The sequence below is a fragment of the Maniola jurtina genome, chromosome 17, assembly GCF_905333055.1.
Source record: "Maniola jurtina chromosome 17, ilManJurt1.1, whole genome shotgun sequence".
NCBI classification, from domain to species: domain Eukaryota; kingdom Metazoa; phylum Arthropoda; class Insecta; order Lepidoptera; family Nymphalidae; genus Maniola; species Maniola jurtina.
Window position 1 is genome coordinate 3,792,494 of NC_060045.1, and position 24,659 is coordinate 3,817,152.

The 24,659-nt window shown below is 38.1% G+C and overlaps 2 protein-coding genes across 6 annotated transcripts in view; one reads left to right on the forward strand and one right to left on the reverse strand.

Annotated features, from left to right (window-relative positions):
* Positions 1-2,022, forward strand: part of LOC123873839 (reversion-inducing cysteine-rich protein with Kazal motifs) — a 49,460-nt gene extending 47,438 nt beyond the window's left edge. For all 3 annotated transcript variants that reach the window (XM_045918912.1, XM_045918913.1, XM_045918914.1), the window contains exons 16-18: positions 43-188; positions 635-774; positions 980-2,022. In XM_045918912.1, coding sequence (XP_045774868.1) covers positions 43-188; positions 635-774; positions 980-1,615 — 922 coding nt within the window. In that variant the 3' untranslated portion in view covers positions 1,616-2,022. The remainder of the gene's footprint in view (positions 1-42; positions 189-634; positions 775-979) is intronic.
* Positions 2,016-24,230, reverse strand: LOC123873835 (brefeldin A-inhibited guanine nucleotide-exchange protein 3). 3 transcript variants are annotated; one of them, XM_045918904.1, is made up of 24 exons: positions 23,966-24,230; positions 22,807-22,937; positions 19,288-19,407; positions 18,596-18,773; positions 18,016-18,145; positions 17,416-17,595; positions 16,805-16,903; positions 16,075-16,302; positions 15,221-15,457; positions 14,743-14,795; positions 14,365-14,536; positions 13,920-14,034; positions 13,293-13,460; positions 12,514-12,685; positions 11,503-11,626; positions 11,068-11,245; positions 10,141-10,282; positions 8,395-8,605; positions 7,617-7,710; positions 6,691-6,843; positions 5,983-6,192; positions 5,341-5,514; positions 2,668-5,253; positions 2,016-2,325 (listed from the first exon to the last, which is right to left on the reverse strand). In XM_045918904.1, exons 1-24 carry the CDS (start codon positions 24,057-24,059, stop codon positions 2,113-2,115), a joined length of 6,162 nt encoding a protein of 2,053 aa, XP_045774860.1. In that variant the 5' UTR covers positions 24,060-24,230; the 3' UTR covers positions 2,016-2,112. The 3 variants fall into 3 exon arrangements, with proteins under 3 accessions (XP_045774860.1, XP_045774861.1, XP_045774863.1); XM_045918905.1 differs by lacking the exons at positions 22,807-22,937; positions 23,966-24,230 and adding an exon at positions 19,780-19,908; XM_045918907.1 differs by lacking the exons at positions 22,807-22,937; positions 23,966-24,230 and adding an exon at positions 19,505-19,908.
* Positions 24,231-24,659: the final 429 nt, after the last annotated feature.

Here is a 24,659-nt window from a genome sequence, read left to right on the forward strand (position 1 = left end):
TGAGACTTTTTTACCAAACCCTGTTGTTTACATACTACTCAGATGCGCGGGAGCAACGGATGGAGACATTGACTTCGGGTCCAGAGCCGCGTGCGCGGGCGCGGCGTGCGGGCGGCATCACGCATGTCTTCCCGCGCGTTCTGTTTGTCTGTCACGTCTTCAAACTGCCTGTCCTCAATTTAAATGCGGTAAGTTCTACCAAACTTTATCACAGATATTTCTTAATGGCATAATCACACGATTGATACATTTCTTTTGAGTGAGTAATGAGTATACGAAATGCCTTATCATTAGTATAACCTAAATACCTTTAAAGGAAGAGTGAATAGGCATCTTCTATAAAAGGCAAGCGCACTCCAACCTAGACCTTATACTGCTTTTTACTATCTACCTAGGCGTGATTGTCGTCAAGGACAAGCTTATCTCCCAATAAAAAAAATCAATAACTCATAGATGTAAAATCAATGCATCCAGAAGGAGTGGAGGCGGCATGCAAAAACTATAATATGCAAGATTTCATGTTTCTAGGCCCAGCCTGGACTTAGCTTACTTCCATTTCGCCTTTTAATATTATCTATATTACTATGTAAATAAAGAAAATGCCTACTGTTTAATCAGGTTTCGTTATTTACAGTGAACATGACAGCATGCAATGCACAATCATCTATACCAGTATGCGACACTGATGGACGCACGCATTCTAACCCGTGCCATCTTGTCATGAGTGGACGAAAACTAGCCTATTGGGGACAATGTTTGCGGGGCTGTTCTGCGGTAAGCATCCAGTGAAATTTCTTACTACCCCCAAAATCGTAGTCAATCTTTGAAAATGTTTGTGATTTCCAAAATATTATTAAAACTCAGAAATTAACAGAAGTTCGGTCTAAAGATTTGGACAGTCTATTTTTGTGCGGATTTTATCACGACTTAATTATTTACTGACCAAAAGTATGAAAAACTTGAAATATGTTGTTTTCAGACTGGCAGTGTGTGTGGAGTGAATGGTATCACGTATACTTCAGAGTGCGCTGCTTGGGCAGAGTATGTCAGTGTGGACTATATAGGACCTTGCTTCGCTGTTGGCCCCATCTCGGACCGCATGGAACCCAAGTGCCAGTTCGACAGAATCATCTGTCCTCCCCTCAAGATACAAGACTGTCTTGGATTCACAGCTCCTGGAGCATGTTGCCCTAAATGCGGTGGAGCTCTAAGAATCCTTTATTCTAAAAAGCAAATAGACAGGGCATTATACGGCACTAACATATCGGCAAGCGTTATCAACTTACACAATGTACTATCTGCTCTTGATAGACATGTCAAAGTAGCTCAATGCGCTCTAAGAGGATATCTTACCATTGAAATGGAAATATTTGTTACAGTAGAGTCAATTTTGAAAAATCCGACAGATTTACAGTTAAATGTTTGCATTTTGGAGGCTGAGAGATTGGCGGATCTCATCAACCGAGAAAGTGCTTTGATTACCAGCGATCTAGGTTTAAGTGCTCTATCATATGCCTTGGTTGTTCATACTCATCCGACGCAAGGTACTTCTAGTGTAAGTTTATCGGTTTCGCTAATACTGTTATCATATCTCTTCATTTTCGTTTTAAGGTGAAATGTTAACGACTGTCTATTGTGTAAGATAATTTGATTTGTAAATAGATATTGTACATACGAAATGTTAAACACCAAATATGTTAGTGTTATTTTGAGATTATAAATGCTTTGGTCCGCTTTACCGAGGGCACAGTCGATGTTGTAGAAATTTGATAATTGTGAGTTAAATGTGCCATTAAACAAAGCTTTATGTACGTATTTGCATATTTTAAATATTAACAGTACATCTGATAGACTGAAATAAGCATTTTTATCAATTTTACAAAAGACAATTTATGGAGTAGTCCTTATACCAAATATGTGAAAGTTATTTTTGTTGTTTTGTTGATATATTTCGATATACTTATTACGAGAAAAATATATTTATGTGCATAAAACTGGATTAAAATAATATTCAGTTCATGATATAGTTGTTTTATTTACGCACAACAAATATTGAAGAATATAATATTAAGAAGAATATGCTTGTTCCGATATCACTATATTATTAATTGATTACTTATATCTAAATTCAGTTAAGTCTTTTTTATCGAAAAATATGTTGATTCTATCGAGAAGTTGAGGGTCAGTGACCGTTTTAGCTAACTGCATGAACCCCGTCTGCAAGACTGGATATATTACATGAAACCGTTCCAAAGGAAATGTTAGAACGAGTTCAAGATACGCCATCAAAATGTTCTGGAAACAATTCCTTTGCACTTCAATGTCCTGAAACAAAAATACAAGTGTAAATTAAAAATTCATAACAGGGGACAAGTGAAGGTTACAGTTATTCGAAAAGAGCTGATAACTTTCAAACGGCTGAACCGATTTTCTTGGATTATAGCTAAGAACACTCTCGACAAGCCACCTTTCAAACAAAAAAAAAAATTAAATTAAAATCGGTTCATTAGTTTAGGACCTACGATGCCACAGACAGATAGACAGATACACACGTCAAACTTGTAACACCCCTCTTTTTGGGTCGGGGGTTAAAAATGTGATTTATTAAAACGATTCATTGATCAAGTTATGTCAAGTCATGGCTTAAGCACAAAGTTTAAAGTTTACCTTATTAATACTGAGTGTTCTTTGCTGTTCTATTTCTGGTGGAACTGGCTGTGGTGGGATCAATGGTTCCACATGTTTGTTCTTGTCATATGCAGGCCCGTCACATATGGTGATGTTAACTTTGCGTGCATTATCATTATTTTCAGATGCAGAACGTTGTTTCATTTTGATTGGACTTCTATTACTTTGAGGGTAGTCAGCCGATTTACGGGAGCTATGTTTTATTTCTTCATAGTCATTAGAGTCCTTTTGGATTTTATTTTCAGATTCCTCTAAGCCTCTAGTTTCATCTACAGCTTTTAAATTTTCATTTGATGACTTAAATGATTCAGTAGCGTTATCTTCGTTTACAGAGTTTGCTTTAAAGTCAGCAAAAGTAAAAGGTTTTGGTTTTTCAATTTCAACCTCTTCAGATTCACAAATATCTTCGGTAATAAATTTATCTGGTTCGGTTGTTTCTTGTGAAAAATAGTGTTCATAATTATTCGATGAAGAATCTGTTTCTACAGAGCTGCACGAGATTCGATCTTTATTATTATCACAATTATCGAAGTCAGAAACACTTATGAGATGTTTTACATAATTACAACATAACAGTTCCCAAGTCGCTTTCAAGTCGAATATTTTCATAACGAATTGATCGTACTCTAACGTCATGTTTAGTGTTGTCTTATAGTTGTTCAATATTATAGAAACATCTGTTGATCTCAATTTGAATTTTATTACGCCACTGAAAAATATTTCAGTCAGGGCTATAGTTTTAATCAGCCAAGAGGAAGACGTTTGTTTGTATAAATTAGCGGCGTGGTCTAAATTTGATACTTTTTGTACGAGAAACTTAAGTCCTGGTCTTGCATCAAACTGCATCGCCCGGGTATATGATAATTCTAAACTCATTAGTAAAAGATTAATGTTAGACTTATTTAGGAAAAACTTATAATTACAAATATTTGTGCCACTCTTAAAACCTTCTAGCAAAATATTATTTATACCATAAAATACATCCGACGAGGCTTGAATGAGTACAGTTGCAATAATTTGAACCAGTATTTGATGAGCCAGGAGTCCAACCACCAATCCTCTGTTAGGAATTCTAACCGTGAACAAGTCAGGATTATGAGAATTCACAGATTCTTGCAGATAAATAAGAAATATGTAACTTCTGTCATCAATTAAGTTTTGACTGGTGTTTTTACCAGTTTGTTTTGTATGAGTGTCAACTCTCAGTTGTTCTGTTAAAAATACTTGTTGAGCCATAGCATGTAATCTTACATTATCGTTTACAGAGCAATCTCGTCTTGCTGCTACTTTAACAATAGCTAGATCTCCGTAAAAGCTATTGGAATTCTCATTGAATGCATAAGTTAGCTGCTTCAAAGGGCTCAGACTGGCATTGCAAGCTCTGTGTAGACTTATACAAATAATTTCCCATTGATTGTCTGTTAGAAGGTGGCCTGAAGTTAAAATTATGTGTCTTATACATGAAGCTCCTAATCTAGCGATCGGTTCTTGCGGTTGAGCAATACATTCCACTAATATTAACATTATTTGCTTCAGAGCAAATGTCGCCTCTAAACTTTCAATTGGTTCCAATTCTTCACCCTTATCATTGGTTCTTTCAACATTAATTTGTTGCAACTGATGGAGGTACACAACAATAGTATCAGTAGTCATCCCACAGCATTGTTTAAAATTTGGCATAACGCTATCCCAATGTGTATTTACATTACTAATCTGCCTCAACCAGTTTTGAACGGTTGGCAAGAGTAAATGATTTATACAATGAAACCCAAAGTGTGTTCCTGGAACATCAGCTATATTTTTGAGTAACTTGAATAAAGTTTCCATAGCTGCAGGTTGATTTTTCTTAGAGCACACAACTGTAGCCGATATTAATCCTTCAATTAGAACGTACCATACTTTAAAAATATTACTAGGCTTATCAAATTTTAGTAAGCAATTGTTTGTCGTACTCATAGGTGGTAAGCTTGTTGATAATTTTCTGTAAGAGATTTGTTCCTCTTCGCAATTTTCGTTAACGATGTATTTGGTCACATCAAGAGAATCATTTGGTATTATAGGATCAACTACTGATAATGGCAAATCCCCTTTAATTCTATTCCCTGTATTGAAAATAGGACACTTAGGCATATTATACATCATTGTTAAAATATCAGCACAATTTTCTAAATGATATAATGCCTCTCTACACATATCGACGATAACTTTCTCAGACTTTTCTTCACTAAGAGGTATAAATTTACTGTTCTTTGAAAATTTAAGGCTGAGACTTGGCTTTGGCTGGGGAGGTGTCGTTACTTTCTTGGGTTTAACTTCTGTTGCTTGTACTTCATCGTAATGTAATCCTTTTATGTGGCTCAAGAGACACAAAATACAGTCAAGAGCCGCATTTGCAAATACTAAAGTGTTATCTGTATTTAAAAATACTTTGAAAATTTCGAGAATAGCTGAATATTGGTTTGAATTGTTAGCTGCCCGGAGCGTGTTGAATAACGGCCTCCAACCGGATCTTATTTCCATTCTATTTGTTTCAACAAATTCACATATACAGGAAATAATTTGTTCCTGAAAAAGAGTAAGTATTAAAATTCGGTGATTCCTTAAAAATGTTAAACGATCATTTTCATTCAAGAGTTAGAGAAAATATGGTACCTGTATGTCATCATCACATAGTTCTAAACATAGTAGGTTCTCGAAAGGTTTCAGCAAAGCCTCATTGAAGTGGAAGTGGGGCAGTTCAACTTGTTGGTTCAGTAATGCAGTCGCACAATCGTGCAGACATTGAATGGCCAAGCTTGATATTTGGATATCCTTATGGCAAGCAGCCTGTAATATTTTAGTTCTAATTATTTATTATTAACATAATAAATAATGGTGGGGGTGCTTCAATGAACGTTGTGGTACAAAATTTTTAAGTTATTTTTGTACCTAGATTTACGAAAAACCGTTTAAGGCCGATTCACGCCAATTGCGTACACGAGACACGTGCGTAGTGACGCGCGTAAACCCCTAACACACCGGGTTACGCATACGTCCACGCTTTACGCAAGCGGTGTGCCATTTTTCATACAATTCCATACAACGCAATGATACGCGCTACATCTACGCTTACGCAGCCTGTGTGAACGAGCTATTAACTTTTAGTCTAGTTACGATATATTTATACTGTAAGTCAGTGAAAATTGTTGTAAATCTGTATTACTCATTATTCTAAATCGGTTTGGGATATGAAATGGTAGTCTGAAAAATAACTTAAAGAATAAAGAAGAATAATTCAAAATTGAAAAGTCTTACCTGCATAAAGTGAGGTCCAACCACAGTCCATATGGCCATACGATGAGCTAACGGTCTTGCAGCGCGAAGGCACCTCAAAGCCACGTCGCCCGCTCGGCACAGCGCCCGCGCCGCTTCCCCTCCCCCTGTAACTCCCCCCGTAACCGACTTGCCACGACGCCACCAAGTCGCATTGTTGTTCGCTACGTCTTGTTCCCATGAGGAAAATAGCTGAGAACAAGATAAAAGTTGAAAACTAAAACCCGACTTCGATCGTCTTAATAAACACTGAAAATAGTAAAATAGTTTTTTTGTCGCTTGGTATACTTTAATGTTGTAGTTCATGAAGTCAGAATTTTCTCCTCTTTCGTTTGACATAACATTCAATATAATAGCAAAAAAAAATTTGGAGACCCCCCACTATTTTTTATGTAACATCCGTTAGGACAATTTTTTTGTATAAAATATGTCACCTGGACCTTTACAAGAATCAATTGACACCTCATTCATTAAAATCGGCCCCGTAGTTTAGGCGCTACGGTAGAACACACAGAATCTGGATACAAACATACATACCTACATAGACTGCTTAAATCATAACCCTTCCTTTTGGCTTTGCCGTAGTCGCGTAAAAAATAATAAATTGGGATACGGAAAAAAATTCATATTAATATGGCTGAAACGGCAGATTGTAATTCAATCTTGAACTATTGCTAAGCTAAAGCTTACCAATCTATGGTTATGGGCCACAAGCCTCTGTAGTGCTGCCCGCAAAGTTGGCAACGTGGTCGTGGCAGCGAGACGTGTGAATAGGGCGTCCGCAGCCGCAGACAGGGCGCAGCATACCCTGGCTGCTCCTGACCCAGAGATCACGTTACCTGCCTAAGGAAATACAAAACTAAAACCAATACCTTCACTAGGAGAATCTGAAAGGGAAACCCCAAAACAATAAATCTAAATTACGAGAGGGATGGCATAAGACAGCAGTTAAGGTTTTAAGGGTTTGGTTTTTGGACTTCCATTAGAAACCCTATCGTCATCATCATGATCAACTCTTCGCCGGCTCACTACTGTCGGAATGAGAAGGGTATAGAAAGAAAGAAAGAAAAACTGTTTATTTGGTGCCAACAAAAAGATAACTAAAAATAAATTAAATGTAAAATGAGATGCGTGGTATGTGGTACCAAAATGACTCCACTCAGCATTTGCTGCGCCTGTGTCAGGAACGCAGGCACAGCGCTGGTCTTCCGTGAAGCCAGAAGTTTCGTACAGTAAATAAGATACAACATAAGTGAGTACAAATAAATAATGTGGTTAGTAGATAAGGTTAGTATAATAATTTTAGTAGTTTATGCCATAGTATGCCACACTGGCCCAATATGGATTACAAGACTTCACACACTTTTGAGAACGTTAAAGAGAACTCTCAGGCATGCAGGTTTCTTTACGATAATTTCTTTCACTATTAAAGCAAGTGATATTTAATTGCTTAAAACGCACATAACTCTGAACAGTTACGGGTGCCCGGGATCGAACTCCCGACCTTCCGAAAAGGCCGGCGTCGTAACCACTTGGCTATCACCCCTTCTATCCCAGGCATCATTAATGACATTCACATACGTCTACGTCTAGTCATGAATCGGAAAATGAATTACCTCTTGTCTGCAAGTTTCCACAATTTTCGCCACGGACATATCATTATTTGGGTTATTTTCAAGCACAGGTTGTAAGAAGTTGAAGACATCGACACTGAAACAAAAGTTACACTCAACTGCTTTCACTATTGCAAATCTCCTTCAAATGTCTACTCTTGTCTCTTTATACTTTAATGCTTAGTTTGCAAAGATGGGGTTTGTTAGGGTTTCTTGTTCAAGTCAAGATAAATCTTGCCTTTCCAAAAGTAACTAATGCACTTTAAAGTTCCTTTAAAAGATTTGAAAGTACAATAAATACTATTATTAATTTACCGGAGGGCTGGCAGTTACCTCGGTCAGCATATTATTAGTCTGGCCATTCAACAAGGTGACACAGCCAGTGTTTTAGGCATCTTGTCTTGTTACAGTGGTTTAGAGGATATTTTTGATTTGTAATTTTTATGTATAGTGCCAGGCAGGAAATATTGTACATCAAAATTTAGAAAGGGGTTTTGGTTTCTTAGAGCGTTGTCTCTGTCACTCATCCGTATGTGACGTTTCGTCTGTTTCAACGAGAGACAACGCTCTACGAAACCGTTATCTCTTTCTATAGTTCGAGAGCCTCTCGTTAAGATCGACGAAACGTCATATAGGTATGAGTGACAGAGACAACGCTCAACGAAGCCGAAATCTCGTTCTAAAGTTCAATGTACTCGTACAATATTTCCTACCGGGCACTGCATTGTTTTTTATGTCAAAAGATTTGAAATGGATCTTGAAATGTTTTAAAGTCCCTTACCATGTTTCATCATCTCTTCCATCGAGTATCAACTTAGCATCGGCCTGTAGTATGGAAACGGTCTTATTTCTCCCTGTTTGCATGGTGACAATAGGAGTAGCATTGTTTCCTTGCTGCCCGAACAACGAGTGCTCAAAGCTGGAGACATACTGGCATGCAGCGAAGATGTGCTCCCAGCATTCCGGAGCTTTGGACCCGAGTTCCAGGCCGCCTGTGGATTTAAAGCCACTGCGTCGTTACGCCTACCAAACCTGATATGTTATATTAACTAGGATAATGTACCAGACCATCAATTTAAAAGTGGTACATATTTTCAAGTTTCTCATAGTAAAATGCTGGTCTCAGGTAGGGTTTCAAACTTTTAGCGTAGCGTATTAAAGTTTACGACATTGCAAAACATATCAGATTTGGTAGGCGTAACGACGCAGTGTATGTAATGTTTTGATAAATTTTCAAGGTTTATAATTTTGTTTTTATATCATCATCATCAGCCTGTGGAAGTCCACAGTTGGACCTATGCCTTTCCTAAAGAGCATGGGACCTAGGTCTTGCCCAAAGAGCGCCACTACCCGGTATTTAGCCTTCCTCATCCAGCCACAAGCCACTTTCCGCCAGCATCTTTATGTAGTCGGTCCATCGTGCCTGAGAGCGTCCCGCACTACGCTTACTTATACGCGGTCTCCACTCTAGATCCTTTCAGCTCCACCTCTACGACAGGTATGGCTGATTTAATGAACTTTGTTCATGCTAATCCATATTTAGGCTGAGATCTATAGAGCGCACTTTGACTTTGCTGAGACTTAAGACACTGTTAAAACGAGACAACGTTATATCGCTAGAAATAAACCTATCTCGTTTTAACTGAAACTTAAGTCTAAGCAAAGTCAAAGTGCGCTCTATAGATTTCAAACTTAATAGCTGTCTGTCTGTCTGCTAGCTTTTCACGACCCATCCATTTAAACGATTTCGATGAAAGTTACGGAGATAGCCTTGGTCTGGTGGGAGGCTTCGGCCGTTACCATGGCTAGTTACCACCCTACCGGTAAAGCCGTTTCGCCAAGCGATTTAGCGTTCCGGTACGATGCCGTCGAGTAGAAACCAAAAAGGTATCTGTTTAATGACTCTTCCAATACCTCTTCCAGGTTAGCCCGCTTCCATCTTAGACTGCATCATCACCTACCAGCGGGTGAGATTGCAGTCAAAGGCTATATTGTAAAACATTGCACCTCGTAACATAGGCTACATTTAATCCCGGAAAATCAAAGAGTTCACGCGCACGAAGTCGCGGGCATCGTCTAGTAAATAACTTCCACTTTTACTTTATTTTTATTTTTATTGTTACAACTTTCTGGTACCAATTTAAAAAAATAAAAAATTCTTTACTATATAAATAATTAATATTATCAAATCACTGTAAGCAAAGAATTAAAAAAACATCCGGGTTTGAATTTGATGTATACTATTAACTGTATAATTTCAGTTCAGTGTATTTTGTAAATAGGTTCCTAAAAACTGAATAACAACGAACACCTTCTTCGTGATTTGCGTTTTCAGATTCAGTACCCAGTTATATGATGTTAATTACATCAAATGGGACTAAGTGTTACAAAAAGTAGAGTCTTAAGTGTGATAGAATATAAGTTATACTGCTATCATTAAATAAATTCTGGTGTGAGTACAGTGATGAATAGTGAAAGCGTATAAAGTGAAGGAAAGTGTGCGTTAAAACTGTGAGTGTGGACCTACCTGAAATTAAAATATCCAGTGATAAGGCGTGCGTAGACAGAATTTTTCCATTAGCAGGTTGTGAAATTGCTGAATTCGCCAGCAGGGCCAGTATACTGCTGCAGCGATTCTGTAAGCTGAGAGTTGTGCTTATGCGTGCTGCCTAAAAAGGGATTACACAAGTGTAAATTAAAAATTTATAACACCCCCGACGATCCAAAGTATCTGAGTTTTCCAAAACATCATTTTCAAATAAATAATTACCTATGTATTTAGGCAACGTCCATCTTGACAGCTTGACATTTGTCTATTGACATAATATTATGAACCTAACGGTTATCTAACCTTCTTTTCTACAAGAAAACTAGAAAAGAGCTGATAACTCTTAAACGGCTGAACCAATTTTTTTAGATTATAGCTAAGAACACTCTCGATCAAGCCACCTTTCAAACAAAAAAAACTAAATTAAAATCGGTTCATTCGTTTAGGCGCTACGATGCCACAGACAGATACACAGATACACAGACACACAGATACACAGATACACACGTCAAACTTATAACACCCCTCTTTTTGGGTCGGGGCTTAAAAATGTTTTAACTTATCATTTTTTTCAAATTGTTCCTTAGCACTAGGGTCTGGGACGAATAAATCGGAAATCAAATGTAACTACGCAATTAAGTTTTCGATTTATTCGTTCTAGACCGTGCACTCCGCATTCGTTGTTTTCGTCATTATTACGTAACAATCGAATGAATCGAACAATTGAACAATCGAGTGTCTTTCGATTGTTTTTATTTTGCAACAATCGCCCATCGCTAGTTTTGATCTTGATTTTTTATTTTTATTTGACCTTATGACTTAATATTTTTAAGGCACTTGTTGATTGATGAACTAAGTATTAATTTTTCAAAATTTTCAGAGAAGTTAGCAGTTTGAAGTAGGTACCTTGTGCAATCCTTCTAAGCATTGTATAGTCAATCCCTCCCAAGCAATGCGCTTCCTCTTCCCGAAAGTGTTGATCTTCGTCGTTATCATACCACGCAATTTGTGTTTCTTATTTCTGTACCCCGTTAGAGGCACGCTCAGTACCGTCACCATTGAATCCCAGATACAAGTTAAAATTCTGAAATCAGATCAGATGTTTTTACACAGCTTGTCAAGGTTTACAGAAGGTATACCAGTCGCCATAACTTGAAAATTATAGTATCTTTTTAGAACTAAGCTCTTTCGAGATTGAACTATCTCCTGAATGTATGAAACTTAAAAATGGTTTTAGACTTCAAAATACGAATTTTAGTTTCTGGTTTTCAAAATCTAATATGATGTCTAAATACTTAAGGTCTGTTTCTGAATACCTAAACCTAGTGCAAAATAGCTTACCTTCTAGCCCAACGTAAGCTGGCTTGATACTGTGGTGAATCATTAGTATTATTATAAACCATGGAGACTTCTTTTAGTTTTTGCCAATCTGACATAACTGGGTTCTGGTCTAGTCCTCCCAAATCTGAAAAAGTAAAATTAGATTCTCCCATAGTAATTTACTGAACTCTTATTGCAAATTGTTAGTAAAACTTAATATAATAAAACGTCTATGAATCATTTTATTACAATACATCAATGCAAAAGGATTATTTAAATCATAAGAAAACTTGCGAATGAGCTCTGATAGTTTCAATAAGTTTAAGTGATAATTGTGAAATGGTGATAAAGTATACTATATACTCATTCCCATATTTATGCCGCTAATAAGCGACACCAACCATCCAAAACGAATACTTGGTGGGATGGTAATAGCCATCACACCAATATTATAAAGGCGAAAGTTTGTGTGTATGTTTGTTACTCTTTCACGCAAAAACTACTGGACGGATTTGACTGAAATTTGGAATGCAGATAGATTATACCCTAGATTAAAACATAGGCTGCTTTTTATCCCGGAAAATCAACAAGTTCCCATTCCCGGGATTTAAAAAAATTCAAATTCAAATTCAAATCATTTTTATTCAAGTAAACTTTTACAAGTGCTTTCGAATCGTCAAAATAATCTACCACTGGTTCGGAATGCTGTTCCTACCGAGAAGAACCAGCAAAAAACCTATATCCACGCGAACAAAGCCGCGGGCATCAGCTAGTACATAATTATTATTTATCTTATCCTATTATTCAAGCCTACCATTCTATGATTTTTAACCTATATACATTGTCGCGAAAGTATCTATGAAGTGATGTATTAACATTTATGCATTTTACCTATTTAGTAAACCAGACGCAAATAAAGCATGGAAAAAGACATCCGCATTTTACTAAAACATTCCCATTAAAACAGTCAGTATAATGGTACCCACTTTGATTAAATGTTTTGAGTTGAGTTTCACACAATAAGTTAGTTACCTGATAACAGATGTATTAGTGGATGGTCTGCACTAGCTACGTCCTTCAACAAATCAGAGGCCAGGACTTGTTGGTACAGCTCTCGTAGCCAAGTTGCGGATAAATATACCAAAACTCCGCTGCCTTGAACTTCGTCAACAAATTCGTCTTCTGTTAGTGGCACTGGAATTTTCTGTGAGAATTTTTTTAATTAGCATTTTAATGTTTACCACGAGTTTGATGGATTTGAATATGAACTTATGAAAATTTCTAAAATTGTTTACATAAGGATAGCCTGCCAAAGTTATCTTAGCTCGTTTAGACAAATTATTGAATATAGAACTGAAGTTCATCATCATCATCCCATTGCCAGCTCACTACTGAGCACGGGCCTCCTCTCCAAATGAGGAGTTCGGCAATAGTCTGGCCAAACTCATTCTGTGAGAGGGCCAAGTGCAGATTGGCAGACTTCACACACCTTTGAAAACTTTACGGGCAAGTCTTAGGCATGCCGGTTTGATCACGTAGTTTTCCTTCAATATGGTATTAACAACATGAAACTTCTCCATTAGCCACAATAATCTATATATAGGAAAAGCTGACTAACTGTGACTGACTGATTGATTGATTGATTGACTGACTGACTGATCTATCAACGCACAGCTCCAACCAAGGGATGGATCGGGCTGAAAGGCATGCAGATAGGCATTATGATGTAGACATCCACTAAGAAACGATTTTTACATATTCAACCGCTAAGGTGGTAAAAATAGGGGTTTGAAATTGGCTAGTTTACTTACATTAGTATCAGTATAATATCTGGTGCGACGCTGTTTCAAAGTGAGAAGTAGTGCAGCGTACGTAGCCAAATACACGCCATCAGCGTTCATGATGCAAGCAGTGGCCGGTGGTTGTGACGCATTATGTTGACAGCATTTGGATGCGAAGTCTTGCATTGCTTCATCCACCTACAAAAGATTAGTTTTATTAGTCACACTAATATTATAAAGGTGAAAGTTTGTATGTGTGTGTATATGTGTGTGTGTGTGTGTGTGTTTGTTACTCCTTCACGCAAAAACAACTAGACGGATTTGGCTGTGGAATGGAGATAGATAATATCCTGGATTAGCACATAGGCTACTTTTATCCCGGAAAATCAAAGAGTTCCCACGGGATTTAGAAAAACCTAATCTACGCGGGCGAAGTCGCGGGTATCAGCTAGTAGTAAATAAATTTTTTAATGTTTTTTTTTACTTGAGAATAGAATATATCTTTTCCTGCCCGGCTAGCATGATTTCTATGGCATCGGTGGATATAATCGGGGGATATAATTTTTATCTACTGCCCATGCTAGCCGGGCTGGGATGCAAGCTAGTACCAAATTTCATTAAGTTCTGAGATACCAAAGAGTTTTTCGAGTTACTTACTTCAATACAAGTTCTCAGGTTTATCAACTTTGGCAGCAAAGAGTTCTGCAGAGTTTTAACAAATTGCCTTGCATTATGCCTTTCCAAGTCTACGTTGCATTCTGTTACAGTACATCTGAAAAAAAAAAAGTTTTTTCATATTTTTATAGCTATGCACAAAATTTATTGCACCATCCTGCGCTATGATTAATTGATTTCTTTCACCAAACCCTGTAAGAGATTGCTTTTGCGATTAAGGCCGTTTTTGCAACCTTTTGTAGTTTCTTGTCTCTTGTATAGTTTTTGTTTGACACTGGAATTCATAGACTGGCTGTCATATTCAATTTGATCCTAATGCATTGCATAAAGGTTGAATATGACACATGTCGTCTGAATGGTTCCCTAAAGAAGCCCCTATCTTGACTATGAATTCCAGTGTGTATGTGCAATTACAAAAAAAAAGTACCTTCCAAGATTCAAGGTTTTTGGTACAGCTTTAGTTTTGTCACTAAACGGTTCCTTTTGTGCGTTTTTGGGTGATGCTGGATTGTTTGCTCTGGAAGGAAGGAAGACGTTGTCTGCATCTGAATCGGGTTCGGCTTCACTGCCTGAGCTTACATTTTCTGGGCCTGAGGTATCTGGTGAAATATTGAACATCGAAATTCTTTGCAATTATTTTACTAAGGGAGTGCCATCACTTTTTACGATAGACGCAAATAACTAAATATTTGACTTCTCAACCTTTAGTAGTAATTAGTATACACCTAATTGAAGGTAGTTTTTAAAATTCAATTATTTTTAGTTTCTCTGATTATAAAGATGGTAGACGATTAGTTCAACTTACCAGAAGAATCGTGGTCCTTAGATTCATTACTCTGTAAAACTGCAACCACATCTCTGTAACAATGAAAAATATGTTGTTTTGCTTTACATCATTATCGATGACGATCACCGTTTGAGTATGTGGATATTCACACTAGTCATAGACCAGCCAATGTGCGCCGAAATGCTTAGGGCCGGAGGTCCTTTACATCATCATGATCAACCCATTGCTGGCTCTGTTCTGAGCACAAGTCTTCTCTCGGAATGAGAGAAAGGCCACGGTCCGCCACGCTGGCCAACTGCGGGTTAGCAGACTTCACACACCTTTGAGAATATTATGGAGAACTCTCCTCTTCACGATGTTTTTCTTCACCGTTAAGGCAATTGATATTTAATATACTCACATAACTCCGAAATATTAGAGGTGCGTGCCACTAGGCTATCTCGTGAGTGATTTAATTACCATCAACATCTGCAAAAATATCAAAGAAAATTCTTACCGATATGGGCTTGGTAATCTCGCCAGGGTCTGATAAGTCAAAGGTCCACTATAATCAGCGTCTTGGAGTTTGGGCCAGTGATTCAAAATGAGGGTCGCCGTGTCCAGCGGCAGGTATTCCACTGATCCAGAACAAAGTTTCTCCAGAGCGTCGAGGAGAGAGAATACACATTCGACCGCAGCTGCTACTACCTCAGGGTTACCACTTCGACCACAGTCTTCAATCCCATCCATTATTCTGTAAAATAAATTTAAACTTTCAAATCTGTTATGCATTTGGTTCATCAGATTCAAAGAAGCTGTACTGATGACTGATTCTATATTGGGGTTATACATTCCACGTGATTAATTTGATGTATTCAAATATTACGACATCAAACGAATCTTAGGGAGCCGCTGGATTCAGGCAGCGCAAGGCCGTAGCGTATGGAAATCCCTACTACCGATAGTTGACAATGATGTATGTATATACTTTATTACATACACAAAACACAAATGACAGGTTACAAAAAAGAAAACTTAAAATGTAGGTACAAAAAGGTGGTCTTATCGCTAAATAGCGATGATGATTTAGCGATTTAGAAAACTCGAAGCTTCTTATATAGACACATCAGCGAAAGCTGCTAGTCAATAATAAATAATAATAACGACATAAGCTTTTTCATGCATAGTTGTCTGAATGTGCGTATCGACATCATGGTCGTAAAATTATGATAAGTATTTGATAGTGATTTTTACACAGAACCTTACAAAAATACTGATGGTAAAATCCTACATACAAATATTTTGCCAATAATGATGGAAAATGAAGGTTCAAATACAAAAAAACATTTCAAGTAGTGGTCAAATACTCACAGTCTTACAATAGCCATATCATCACTATGACGTTCTGGATGATCCGCCTTCTTCATGAGCACAAGTTGGCATAGCCTCTTTGGATTGTGCAAGAGTTCTCGAACACTTCGCAATGGCTCTACGCGATGTTGTACCGGTGGGTATAGCAACATTCGGTGGTACAATGCTTCCAGAACTGGTCTCAAGTTTGAAGTTGAACCAACGAGACGGACCAGTTGGTTGGCAATGCTGTATATAGGAAAAATATTATTAATTATGTGAAGGTTTTGTGTTGGGTCTGAAATAGATCAATCTCAGTTTACACGATCCTTGTCTATCAAAATGATAATCTTTACGGGTTTACAGCTCGTTATGAAATTTACCCAAGAAGATTATGGGGGAATTTTACATCTAGTTAGGTAGCTAGAATAAATAGTTGGTTTTATCTTATAAAAGTAGTAATCAGTGCAGTCCTTGCAATTTTTTTACTTTAGAAGTTATTGGCTTCCCGTATTTAATTCAATTTGACAGGTTGACATGGCAACTGGAGTCGGGACGCCAAGCACACCTCCCGTGCTAACCCGCTGCGGATGAGCGCGGGTGACGTGCAGCTGTGCGGGGTGTTCCCCCGCCTCGTACCCCAATTGCCATCTCAACCTGTCGCGTACTATAGATACCTAGTTCAAACGCGTAGTATAAGATTTTAGATTAGAGCCACATGTGATTCATGGGAAGTAAACATGCTAAGTACCTGTAAATAGCTTTGGCTTGTTTGCTATTGAAACTTGGTGCACAAACTAATGCTCCAGATCCTCTGCCTGAATCGTCTACTAGGTGGCCATCATGCTCCCTGCAATAACAATAAAATTAATGAAACTAACTAGGCATTTGATCATTGACTTATACCCGTTTTCAGTCACTAGAAGAGATAAAAGAGAATTTGTGGCGAGTGGGCACTGAAGATGTGTTTGTTTTGATGATTGGGTTATTTGTTGGCATATTGTTGTGTATTACTTCAGAAGCCTATTTTGAAGGCAATACAATTTTGGATGAATAAATTTGTGTTTCGTTAACCAATTTCCGGTATTTTCTTGACAGAGTAACTACATACTACACTTTAGATGGAGTACTACAATACGTGACAGATCGACATGGCAACCAGAGTATGAGGCGGGGGACGCCCCGCACGTCACCCGCGCCATCCTGCACTAGATTAGCAAGGGTGCTGTGCGGGTGTGCGGGGCCCCATCCCGATTGCCATCTCGACCTGTCCCCGTACTATAGGTAGTTTGTGATATATACATGCATTTTTCACGACGATTACGAAGTTTTTATTAAATGTTAAGGTTAACGTTTGCTTACCTAGATTTAATATTTTTATCAACTCTTGGAGTACCCAAGAACGATATGAGCGATGGGCAAAACTTCTGCCATAAGAATGTGGTGAAGTGAGAGTTTCCACTTACTCGCTCCGAAAGACTTGACATCAATGTCAGGAGACAGTCCAAAAAGAATAACGCTAATGGATTCTGTTTTGGTATCCTGAAAGGGGACATATAGTTTAAAAATTGCAAATAACACTAAGTTTCTTTGCTTCACAGGGCGAAAAAATTATAAGCGATTGCATCCTATATGCTGGTAGGTATAGTCCGTAACAGGTTGTGATGGCAATCGGGGTATGAGGTGGGGCATTCCCTCCTCGAATGCCATTCAACCTGTTGTGTACTATATGTCGGACACGATAGAGATTAGTAATCTCCAGGTTAATTACAAAAAGCTGCATCAATCATTGTTTTTTTTTTTTTTAATTTTTAGGGTTCACTAACTCTTTACAAAAAATGGAACCCTTTTATAGGATAACTTTGTTGTCTGTCTGTCTGTGAACAAGTGTCGACTGTCGACCAATCTGGCATTTTACCATAATCGAACCCCTGGTGGCAAGGTCAAAGCACCAGTACTTACAACTGAGTTTCAGAGAGCCTGCTGCATAGATATTGGATGACAGGTATAACTTCACTGTAACATCCCACAGCCACTATGTGGTTTCTGCCCAAAGGAGAACCTTCTGATAGCAATTCTTGACATTCTTCATCTGAAAAAGAAACATGGAATGTTTATCCTTTCACGAAAGGTTGCCTGGTGGAGATTGCTCTGAACAATAAAGTCACCTTTGCATACAATTGTTTTTAGTTTTAGTTTCTTTGTTTTGTCTTGATTAATTATTTCATATTTTGTGTGCAGTAAAGTTTTTTATCTATCTATTGAATGTAGTTGATGTACCTACCAAGTTGATAATAAAATTTACCAACCAAACAAAAAACTAAAGCATGAGGCACTATCAGAAGAAACTTGATAGCAGAAAAATCGAAAAGTTAATATTCCCAGGATAATTTAAAATTGTTTCACCAATTACAAACTTAGTAAGTAATTGACAATCAAAAGGTGTACAATGGTACCTATCAACTTTGAACAAATGCTTTGAGTTTAAGTTTACTTCATGAACAGGTGAAAATAACACAAATAGTTTAGGGTTTCAACTCACCTAACTGAGCACAGTACGCTCTGAGCATCTGGGCAGCAGCGGCCCTCGCCGCGGCCGCGACGTGCGGCGCCGCGCCCGCCGCCTCGCCGCAGCGCCCGCACGCCCACACGCACAGCCGCCCGTTGAGCGTGCGCCGCGGAGACAGCGCCATTGATAGGTACATGCGGAATATTTGCACCTACACCAGGTAAATGAACTTTTTTATACTGAATCTGTGATGATGACAATAGTGAGTTGAGTGGTGTGGTACGAGTCATTTGATTGTCTAGCTTGGCATGGCAGACTCCTCCAATGGGTAGAGAGAATTTTTCAAGCGAATCAAAGGAATAACTGGAGCTGCTGGGCAAAAGCGATAAGATTATCATATTATGTGGAAATCTGTATTAGACTTTTTTACACAGTGCAGATTAAAAAGTTATTTGCACTAAACTGTGACAATATGAGACAAGGCCTAACGGGTAAGTAGTCCGTAGTACCTTATACCCAGTAGGATCATGTACCACAATTTGATAAAGAATTCCTTTCAGTTTCTGCATTTTCTACATTGAGGTAAGTATTTGCTTCAACACAATCATTTTATAGATAGTCTAATCATAAACCCAATCATCACTAATTAAATAGGTGGTAGGTACTCAAATAAACTATTCCAATTAGCATCATATATTACAGAAAAATCATTAGGGGTATTTTACCTGAGTGTCGGGCAAATGGTACATGACAGACGTGGTGGCGCACAGCAGCTGGGACGGCATCCACAGCGAATCATCTTCGGGTTCGATGCCTCGATGGAAACGATCATCTCGGAGTATTTTCTAGAAAAAAAAAAATACACTGATCATCATAAATGGTAAGGATTTGTGGATTCCAACGAGCTGTAAAACTGAATCGACGAAATGTGTGAATACCTACACGCTAAGCGTAATCTGAAGCATCTGAAGAGTCAAACGGCGCAAAATGGCAGATTTTAGTTGGAGCCCAAAATTTCCTCGTGTCACACTGGGACTCTCGAGGATTTTTTCTCCGCTGACACAGTCTTACTCACGGGAGTGTGTCCACAGATAGATCGTAAAACTGTGGTGTGTTTCAATGGGAACAGAACAGGGAACAACCCCTCCGCATTGGGTCACGGAACCAGTAAAGTAAGTACCAAAGTGTTTATAATTCTAAACAATTAATATACATACTGTTAAAGGTAAGCTCCGATTAAACGATTTATCAGAATCAGGAATAGACTTCTATTTTACTTTTCAATTATTTTACAATAACAAACATCGCCATTTGCCAATCGCCATCATTGATTTCACAAAGAGTATGTAATCACTAGACACTACGTTACGTTATTGATTTGTCGATTTGATTTGCCATTGGCTGGCCATTGGCCATTGATATTTGATTGGCCATTTCACCAGATGAGAGAGTGCATAGAGTTGCCCAAAGCATAGACATCTCAAAAACTGTCAGAGAGAGTTAGGACGTGTCTACACTTAGACTAGACACTAGTTATCAGCGTTGCCAGAATGTTACTTTTGTAACATTTTACGTTACTTTTGACCCCCTCATGTTTCCTCTATGTTACACGACTCAAAATGTTACTTTACGTTACTTTTAGGACTTCATAAAAATATTCAAATTTTTCCCAGCAAACCAAAAATAATCGTGAAACGGAACGCATCCAAAACAGTTTTCGTTTGTCGTAATTGGCCCATTTGTTAGTTTATTTCACTTTCTCTAAGTTATTGGTCTAAGTTCACTTTGTTTTGTAATTACTCTGTGATTAAAAAAGTGTTTTGTTTGTTTTTCTCTGTGACTCAACTTTGTTTTGGCCAAGTTTTGGCTAATAAAGTTATTCGTGGATTTCGTCTGTGGTGGCGTTTGCTGGCGCGCGTGTTGTGACTTTTTGGAGTGTTTTTTTGTTAGAAGTGGCCGGTTTTTGTGTTCTGCTAGTGTTTATTGGTGGTGGAACTGACCAAGGAACTGACTGGGAAGCACTCTAAAGGGGCGCCGCGTGTATGTTGGCGGGCGCCGGTACAGACGAAGTCCATTCTTATACATATTATAGTTTTCCTAACTTGTAAATAACTACAAACTTGACATTGGCTAATCAGTATAAAGCCAGTCGAGAGAAAAAAAAAAAAGTTATTCGTTGCGGGGTAGTGATATTGTAGGTAGTTAGGTATCTAAGTACAAAAAAAATTTGTATCTTTATTTCGTCAAAATTCGAAAGTGATTGGTTTGTTCGTTATCCTTATCGACTGTGTATATGTGTTGCTAACACTACTTGCTTGGTAAGTAAATGTTGTATACAATGTAGTTTTAAGTAAATAAGTAAGTAGTTAACTAATTAGGGAATCAGTAATGCAAAAACAAAGTTATAGTATTTGCAACTGAAAGCAGTTCGTTTTTGTATTGACTGTCATCTTATTATTAAGTCACATTAGTTTCCAGAAGTTCATTTAGCTATTTACTACTTAGTTATTGTTGTAGGTAACTTCGGTTTTCTTTACAGGCATGAGAGCGAGCTAAGTAGATACCGGCCGGCGTAACCTAAAATTTGAGTTTTGCTATCGAATCTATCGATCTCTTTGCTGAGACCAAGGTAAGTAGTTAGGTACCTACCTAGTATTGTTCAGTTAACAAAACGAATTTGAAATTCCCGCGTAATTTTCTTCACTGCGTACCTACCTAGTGCGTTTTTTTTTATTCTCTCGTCTGGCTTTACAAAGATTAACCAATGTCAAGTTTGAAGATATTTTTAGGTTAGGGAAACTATATAAGTAAGGACATCGTCTGTGCCGGCGCTCGCCGACATACGCACGGCACCCCTTTAGAGCGCTTCCCAGTTAGTTCCAGCATGGTTCTAGCACCAAAAACGCCAGTGAAACACAAAAATCAGCCACTTTTAACAAAAAAAAAAAAAAAACGCTCCAAAAAGGCACCACACGCGCGCCATCAAACGCTACACAGACAAAGTCCACCTAGTGCGTAGCCTCTCAAACTCAAACAGTCCTGTGTTGCCAGATCGCCCGATATAAGACGATTTTAATCTTTTTAACCCCCGATCCAAAAAGAGGGGTGTTATAAGTTTGACGTGTGTATCTGTGTATGGCATCGTAGCTCTCAAACTAATGAACCGATTTTAATTTAGTTGTAATTTAGTGGCTTGATGGAGAGTGTTCTTAGTACTTCTTAGCTATAATCAAAGAAAATCGGTTCAGCCGTTTGAAAGTTATCAGCTCTTTTCTAGTTAATGTAACCTTCACTTGTTGGGGTGATATAAATTTTTAATTTAAGTACACTTGTATTATAAATTGATTAACAAAATAAGTTATAGCTATTCAAAGACATTTCTAAATCCATTGGTATATTATTATTTTACATATTGATTTGTTTTTCTTTTTCAGGATCAGCAGTCAATTTATTCAATCAACAATTATTATTACGATTCTTTTTAAGCTTAACTAATGGGACAAGAAAACTGTTTAAATTTTTGTATAATAAAGTGCCATATTAACCTGTGTACCTTATTACTTTTATTTTCCACGAAAAATAAGGAAATGTTACTTTTCTCGTGAAAATGTTACATTTTGAGATGTCTCGTGTTACAATTGACTATCTGCCACTGGCAACACTGCTAGTTATCAACAAACCTATCTAAATTTTTATTTACGTAGGGTAGTACGTACGTAAATAATAAATAAATAATTTGTCCTGTCTGATATATCAACGCATGCCTAAGGTTCCTTATAAAACGCAAGGACTCACTTCTAAATAATGTTTTCCTTCAGAGAAGGCGGGGCGCTTCAGCTTATTTGATACTATTACAATAGAATAGTTAGAAATAGAATTCTAGTAATATTTTTATACATAGGTATTCAAATAAATTTTACAAGGACTTTTGAACTGTTAAATGCATAGTTCTTCTCGGTAGGATAGGCATTCCAAATAATAGTTACTTTGGAATGCCTATCCTACCGAGAACAACCAGCAAGAAATTCGGGGTATGGCTTTTCAAAGATTCGATTCACAATATCTATTATGCCATGTGTAAAAGTAATTGCAGTCCCGCGCATTGCTGAATGATCCATTACGCACGGTCTAACGATCGCCTCGACCAATTTGCCGGGCGACTAGTCGACCGTGCGTAATGGGTTTAAATTCTAAAGGCAGGATCCTGATTCCTGAAGCTACTATATTTGGGTTAGAACTCTCACATGAAACCCCTGGAGAGCGAAGGTGACTAGGCGCGGGCGCTTGCTCTCGAGCGCGATCTGCAGCGGCAGCAAGCACGCACGCCGGAGCTCGAACGACGCCCGCCGGCTGCTTTCTTGCATACATAGCACCTCTGGAATCCAGAACATACAACATGGGATTTAAAAATATGCCAAGTGAGAGTTGGACACGCATACGAAGGGCCCCGTAGATACCATCGTACAAGAAATAACACTTTTTTAAATTTTCAACTCTTCAATCCGATCTGCTCTAACTTCGGACATGGTTTTTGCCTGCCGGTTAGACCTCGGAAAAGATTGAAGAAGAGACTCCGGCTCTCTAAACCCTTCACTAGGGTTCCGCGCTCGGTATAATCCAAGTATCCAAGTCGACTGTATGAACAAAGAACACTAAATAAACGGGGTGTTTTGACTTCGTGTTTGTTTCTCTGCCGCCGAGACGCCCCGTCCTAACATTGGTGTTTCAATTCTCTACCGATTACGATTCACGAGATACAGTCCACTGACAGACAGACGGACGAACGCATGGACGGACGCACTCTTCAGATACGAAACGTATTAATTTGTATTGGCACTTATGATGCAAAAAAAGGGTGCAAACAATGCCTCGCTGGTGCAGTGGTGAGCGCTGTGGTCTTGCAAGATTATGGTCCCGGATACGATTCTCAGCAGGGGAAATTATGGAATTCATATATGGGTACTAATATCTATTTAATAAAAAATTATCTGAACTGTTTCTTGGCGTGGTGGTGGGATTGACTGTTACGTCTTAATTGTAGTTTTGATACGAAATGGAGGATGTTGTGGAGGAAATGTGAACGAATGAAGATCTTTGGAGATGGCAGGGAGATCTTTGGAGGGCCATCTCCAAAGATCTTCATGAGATCTGCCATATGGTACCTGCATATACTAAGTATATTTGACGTCATAAGCTCTGAATGTCAAATGTTTCAATTTCGCTACAAATGTCGTCGCTGCGACAGCGTCGAGAGCCAAGCTGTGTGCTGTGTGAGTAGGTGCGTTAGAGGCTAGAGCATGTTTGGTCAATCCGTCATTAGAGCGAGTGTAGGTACTAAAACATATTATTAATATTATTGAGCCTAAACTGTTACAGTGTTAAATACTATTAAAAAAATATTACCTAAGGCATCCTGACATGATTTTTTGAGAGAAATTAACTTCGGTCCGGTAGCTTCCCTGAAGATATCTTGCAGCAATTCCTCCATATCACTCATCGATCCAAACCATTTTATAGAAACTCAACCCCTTTAAAAACTTAAACACGAATTTATTTTACTAGGAGTCCAGAAAACCTAACAATAATAAGTATTCGTGTGATAAACTGCGTAATACTACGGTGAGTGGGTGGTCTTATCGAGAGAGGATCCTTCGGAGCATGCTCAAACTAAAAATCAATACCTCAGTCGGTTGCTGTTGTTTTTTTTTGTTAGTTTAGTTTATTGTAGTGCGTATATCAACAGGTGGCAAGGTATTATTAATTAAATTTTATTCAAAACCTTGGATGTTTGCGGTAATCAAGATAGGCAATGTTAAATTATTATTATACCTATAAGTAGGGCCCTTTTATAGGTATTAAAAAAGGCAAGCCAAAATAAAATGCAAACATAGGCCGTAGACGAACATTCTTGCCTAAGAACCTTCGCCAGTGGTTCAACATGAGAAAAAAGGGGCTGTTTAGGGCTGTTTAGGGTAGCAGTAATCAAAATCCATCCACCCAACCTCCAATTAGGAGATGTCACTAGAAAAAGAAGTTATCAAGTGTTAGAATATTATTTTAATTTGATTTTACAGTCCGGTAAGATATCGTGCTATTA